This window comes from Emiliania huxleyi, assembly GCF_000372725.1.
Source record: "Emiliania huxleyi CCMP1516 unplaced genomic scaffold EMIHUscaffold_26, whole genome shotgun sequence".
Lineage (NCBI taxonomy): Eukaryota > Haptophyta > Isochrysidales > Noelaerhabdaceae > Emiliania > Emiliania huxleyi.
Genome location: NW_005200088.1, coordinates 592,065 through 598,154, shown reverse-complemented (window position 1 = coordinate 598,154; position 6,090 = coordinate 592,065). Strand labels below are relative to the sequence as shown.

Sequence of the window (6,090 nt, the reverse complement as noted above, 5' to 3'; positions counted from 1 at the left end):
GGCCATAGGAAAATTCCCGGGATGACCTTTGCATCAGGCGGGGAAGGAATGTGAATTAAGGGCGGAATAAAACTTGGGCTTTTTTTTTTTTTAGGGGTCTTTAAATAGGCCTCTATCTCCACTTGAAGGTTCCGTTTATCGTGTCACTGCCCCTTCCCCTGAACCTCCCCTACCCTTCTCGCTCCCCCTCTCCCTGCGCCTCTCCTTCTCCCTCTCCCTCTCCCTCTCCCTACAGGACAGGCTGGCATGCCTAGTCCGCGACGCGCGTCCAGGACGTGTCCGAGACATGTCCCATCTAGGCGCCCTACAAGAACAACGTCATCTCGTACGTCGTCGCCGGCTTCGGCGCCGCCGCTCTGCTCTTCAACGTCTTCCCCAGGCTGCTCGAGCTGCCGGAGATTGCGAACGTCAAGTTCCCAGACGTCTTATAGCCGCCGTGAGGGCGGGCCGGAGGTGTGCGCGGGTCCGGAATACGCGGATGCGCCCGAGTGGCGCGGGAGGGGAGCCGCGCCCCCCCGAGTGTTTGCTTTCGTCTTTGTGTGGTCGCTGGAGTGTTCTGACGGTCTGTGGTGCGGCGTGTGGATTTGAGGTTGCACGGACACACTGGCATGACGCGTGTGGATTGTGATGAACATTGATAGGGGGTGGACAACGTCCTAATCTAAAATCTGAGAATTCAGGCTTGAGGGCTTGCAGGCTTGAGTGCTTCAGTGAGGCCAAAGTGAGTTTATGCATTATGGATGTGTGAGATCTGAGAACGGTAGTCTCTAGTCAGTAAAGCCGTACGGGACACGAGGAGTCACGCGGACCGACTCGTCGGTGACTCTGCTGCACGCCGTTTCAGAATTTTTCTCAGCGTGAGCGAGACGTGGAAGAGTGCCACCGTCGGGCGTAGGACGGGTCGGCCCGGAGCATCGGAGTAGCCTTCGTGGTCGCGGCGAGCAGCGCCGCCGCCGGCCACTCCGGTGCCGCGTCGGCACCGTGGGAGCATGACCACCGCCACTTCGCGGTCGCAGCGCTGCTGTCGCCCGAAACGCCGCATGTACCTCTGGCGGGCCAAAGATCGACTCGCATGCCGATTTCGACTTGACGGCAGAATGGAGGCATCACGTCTCCCAGGCTGCTCACCCACGTGCACACCGCTCACCGGGCGGGCCATTCATTGCACTTTGAATGCCGTGGGGCTCCTGCCCGTGTCCGGAGGACTTGTGTTGCAAAAAGTCTGTGGTGCAAAACCCGCCAACAACTACCAAAAACGCTGTCCCAGGTGCGGTTTGTCTCGGCGAGCCAGTTCGGCGCGGGTGCATTCTTGAACGCGATCCCGACCCGCGCGCACTTCCGTCTGCCCTCGTACGTGCTGCGCTTCGCGCAGCAGCGCCGCTTCGGCTTGCACCTGTCGATGATGACGGACGTCATGGCGGACGGCATCTACAGCCAGCGCGATCTGCCCTTTGACGCCCTCGGCGACGTGGCGCAGAACGACGGCGCGGCGGGCCACCAGACGCGGCACAAGGAGGTCCTCTTGGACCTTGTCGAGCTGCTGCGGGGCAAGCTTGGGCGCGGCGCGATGGAGCACGAGTTTCACTGCGAGCACAGCACTACGAGGACGGACTTGTACATTTACCAGGCTCCAGGGCGTGATCGGGGACCCACCTGCCCTGCATCGGCGACACGAAGATCTTTGCCGGTGTGCCGTCGGACCCCTCGGGGGTGGGGCGCATGGGGGCGTTCGTCGCTACCCGCGGACGGGGACCGGGACGGTCGAGGCTGTCAAGGGCCAGTACACGGATGCAGAGGGGGAGAGGGGAAGTGCCGTGTGGAGGCGCTGCTCTTCGAGGAGTTCGGCGCAATGAGCGCGGGGGTGGAGGAGCTGCTGAGGCGGGTGGCTAGGGTGGCGGGCCGGAAGCTCACATGGTGGCAGTACGACCAGACGTCGTGGTCGGCGCGCGAATGGATGCCGTTTGCGCTGCAGCGACTGTCGGTGCAGCTCTGGACGGCGCTCGCGGACGAGGCACAGCGCGCCATTGGTGCGGCGTCGCGCGGCCGCGAGGGACCGCGGGGGAATGCTAGTGGGATGGGGGGCTCTGAGGGGAAGGGAGCGGGGGGCGCCCAGTAGGGCGCCGGCACCCCAGCGTAGAGGGCGTCGTGTAGCCCTCCCTTTTGGTCTAACAAAAAAGGGTGATCTCCTTCGGCTTCTGCTTCGCCACGACCTTGACGGCGTCGGCGAGTTCCAGTTGATCTTGCATTTGCTGGCTGCAGGGCTCAGGTCCCTTTTATAAAAACGCTGTCACGGCCGGCTCGGCACTATCTACTCAAAGAAAGTGACGTAGAGCACCCACTTTTTAAGCGTTCCGTGCACACACAAGGTCCGCCTGCGTGCGCCGCCAGCTTCTCAGGGCCATCGCGCGAAAAACGACGGAGGGGAGATGCATCCTAGCTGTCGCCACCGAAGGCGACTCGACGTCGCTGAGATCGGAGATCAAGCTCTGACAGGTCACACGTCGCTCCTTTGACGCCGACGTGACTCACCCGTGCAGAGCGCATCAGGACACGGTCTTGACGCGCTCGGTACGACGCCTGCGACCCGTCTCGGGTCAGGTGGCACGACGCTCATCGCGCCTGCCAGCGCTGCCGTGCAGGCTGCCACGACAAGGTCGAGCACGCTTCTATACGCTCGCCCAGCCTTCCTTTCCATCCCGTTAGGCAGCCTGGGAACGGTGGCGGTCAGAGGCAAAGCCTGCGATGGGTGGTGGAACCACATGTCACGGCCACCGCCGGCTCGACCCCACGACAGCCTGAGCCTCCGGAGGCTGACTTTGAGGCACCATCATCGGACGACGTCGACGAGTTGGATCTCTCTCGCGGTAGCCAGGTAGCCCCCCCATACTAGTAGCACCAGCCATGGCCTCAGGGAGCGCGGGCGAGGGCGCTGGGAGCAACACGGAAAAAAATCAAAATTCAACATTGTCACACCACCCCCGTATTTGCAACTAGTCGGAGGTGAGCCGGGTGTGTGGAGTCTGGAGATGCGAGGGTCGCCCCCCCCCTTGCCCCACCACTTTGTGTGTGTGGAGCTGGATAAATTTTACCTGATCAGACAGGGCGCGGGGCGAGCCACATCATCACTGGCTCGCGGCAATACGGGCACTCTCGCATCAGCTCGGAGCAGGGACCGCAAGCGCACAGGTGCCCGCACGGAACCGCCGCATGCGACTTGACTCTCGCGAAACACACGATGCACGTGGTCTCGCCCCCCATCGTGGACTCGGGGGCAGCCGGCCGCCCCGTGTCGAGGCCGGCGTCCGCTAGTGAGACGGCAGCGAACGGCTCGGTGACTGGCAGATGCTGCTCCGGCGCCGCCTCTCCCGCCTCTGGCCCGATCAAGCGCTCGATGGCGCCGACCCGCTCCTCGAGGCTACCCTCGGTCGCCGCGCCGAGGCTCGCCTCCAGCCGCTCGACACGCCGCGGCAAGTCCCCGCCGCCGACGGTCGACTCGCTGCTCACCGCCTCCTCGCACCGCGACACCCGACGCGCCAGCGCCTCCTCCGCATCCACCTCTGACCGGCGCAGCGCCTCTGCTAGCTCCGCATCCTCGCGCAGCACCGCCCGCTCTGCCGCACCCGCTAGCTCAGCCGCCTCGCGCTCCGCTCGCCTCGCCGCCTCCTGCTCAGCAGCCAGCTGCGCCGCCCTCTCCTCCTGTGCGCGATGCTCTGCCGCAGCCTTCGCCCTCCGCTCCTCCTCGAGCGTGCAAGCAGACGGCGCCTTCTTCGCCTCCTTGTTCTTCGCCTTGGCCTCCTTCTTGGCCGCCGTTGCCTCCGCCGCCTTTGCGCGCCGCCTCGCCTTCTCCTCCTCCGCCCTCCTGTCCGCAGCCTCCTTCTCGCGCCGCGCCGCCTCTGCCTGAGCGGCTTTGCGCTCCGCCGCGGCCGCCCGCTGCTCCTCTCGCTGCGCCTCCTCCGCCGCAAACCTCTCCGCCTCCCTCGCCCGCAGCGTCTCCTCTGCTGCCGCGCGCTCAGCGGCCAGCTTCGCCTCCGCCTCCGCCGCAATGGCTCGCCTCTGCTCCTCCAGCGCCGCCGCGTCCGCCGCCCGGCGCACCTCGACCGCCGCTCGCTCTGCTTCGCGCCTGCGTGCCGCCTGCTCGCGCTCTCGCGCCGCCGCCGCCGCCTCCCGCTCGCGCTGCTGGCGCCGCCCCTTGGCCTCGAGCGCCTTTTCGGCCGCCTTCTCCGCCGCCTGCGCCTCCCTCAGCGCCGCTGCATGCTCAGTGAGAGCGCGCACGCACCCGGCGTGGTCTGTTTCAGGAGCACTGGCGGCGCCGGCAGTAGCTAGCACCTTGGCCGCTTGCTCCTTGGCGATCTGCAGCGCGGACCTGCCGTCTGCAGAGCGAGCCTTTGCATCTGCGCCAGCCCGAAGCAGGCGGAGCACGACGGCGGGGTAGCCGCTGTAGGCGGCGTTCATCAGCGGGGTGATGCCGTTGCTGTTCTGCAAGTTGACCTCTGCGCCGTGCCGAATCAGCACCTCGACCACCCTCTCGTGGCCGCTGTAGGCGGCGAGCATCAGGGCGGTGTTGCCGTTGCTGCTCTGCAGACTGATCTCAGCACCGTGCCGTATCAGCACCTCGACCACCCTCTCGTGGCCGCTGTAGGCGGCGAGCATCAGCGCGGTGTCGCCGTCACCGGGGTCGCTAACCTGCTTGTTGACCTCAGCGCCGTGCTGCAGCAGCAGCTCGACCACCCGCTCCTGGCCTTCCTGGGCGGCGATCATCAGGGCGGTGTAGCCGCCGCTGTCCTGCAGGTTGATCTGAGCGCCGTGCCGTATCAGCAGCTCGACCACCCTCTCGTGGCCGCTGTAGGCGGCGAGCATCAGGGCGGTGTTGCCGTTGCTGCTCTGCAGACTGATCTCAGCACCGTGCCGTATCAGCAGCTCGACCACCCGCTCGTGGCCTCTGTCGGCGGCGCGCATCAGCGCGTTGCCGCCGTCGCGGTTCAGCAGGTTGACCTCGGCGCCGTGCCGCAGCAGCAGCTCGACCACCCGCTCGTGGCCATGGCCGGCGGCGCTCATCAGCGCGGTGACGCCTTTGCTGCTCTGTAGGTTGACCTCAGCGCCGTGCCGAATCAGCAAGTCTACCACCTGCTCGTGGCCGTTGTCAGCGGCGCGCATCAGCGCGGTGACGCCCCCGCTCTTCTGCAGGTTGACCTCCGCGCCGTGCTGCAGCAGCAGCTCGACCACCCGCTCGTGACCGTGGAGGGCGGCGCTCATCAGCGCGGTGCAGCCGACGCTGTCCTGCAGGTTGAGCTCAGCGCCGTGCCGCAGCAGCAACTCGACCACCCGCGCGTGGCCTTGGTCGGCGGCGTGCATCAGTGTGGTCCAGCTGTCGCTATCCTGCAGGTTGGCATCCGCGCCGTGCTGAAGCAGATAGTCGACCACCCGCACGTGGCCGGTGATGATGGCGCCCATCAGCGCAGTGACGCCAGTGCTACTCTGCACGTTGATCTCCGCGCCGCCCCGCAGCAGCAGCTCAACCACTCGCTCGTGGCCGTTGGCGGCGGCGAGCACCAGCGCAGTGTCGCCGTTGCCCTTCTGCTTGTTTATCGCCGCGCCGCGCTGAAGCAGCAGCACGACGACCCGGTCGTGGCCTTGGCCGGCGGAGGCCATTAGCGCGGTGTCGCCGAAGCTGTTCTGCAAGTTGACCTCCGCGCCGTGCCGTAGCAGCAGCTCGACCACCCGCTCGTGGCCATTGCGGGCGGCGCGCATCAGCGCGGTGGCGCCGACGCTGTTCTGCAAGTTGATCTCAGCGCCGTGCTGCAGCAGCAGCTCGACCACCCGCTCGTGGCCTTGGTCGGCGGCGCCCATCAGCGCGGTGCCGCCGGTGCTGTTCTGCAGGCTGACTCGAGCGCCATGTTGCAGCAGCAAGGCAGCCACCCGCTCGTGGCCTCCGACGGCAGCGTCCATCAGCAGGGTAATGCCGATTACTTCGCCATGCTCGCGCGTGGTGTTTGCTCGCCCGCCTCTCTCGAGCCACGAACGCACCGCCGCTTCGTCGCCTCGCAACACCGCGGCCACGTGCGGATCATTCTGCGTCACGATTGACGACAT

At 66.3% G+C, this 6,090-nt stretch overlaps 2 protein-coding genes across 2 annotated transcripts in view; one reads left to right on the top strand and one right to left on the bottom strand.

Moving 5' to 3' along the window:
• The window catches only part of EMIHUDRAFT_421422 (hypothetical protein), a 2,986-nt gene extending 2,302 nt beyond the window's left edge, over nt 1–684 (top strand). The window contains exon 4 of the mRNA XM_005777558.1: nt 299–684. Within this exon, the coding sequence (XP_005777615.1) occupies nt 299–628 (330 nt within the window). The 3' untranslated portion in view covers nt 629–684. The remainder of the gene's footprint in view (nt 1–298) is intronic.
• Nucleotides 685–3,093: 2,409 nt separating this feature from the next.
• Nucleotides 3,094–6,090, bottom strand: EMIHUDRAFT_206343 (hypothetical protein; the record flags this gene model as incomplete). Its single annotated transcript, XM_005777557.1, has 2 exons — nt 3,094–3,738; nt 6,058–6,090. The coding sequence occupies 2 exons, from the start codon at nt 6,088–6,090 to the stop codon at nt 3,094–3,096; spliced, it is 678 nt and encodes a 225-aa protein (XP_005777614.1).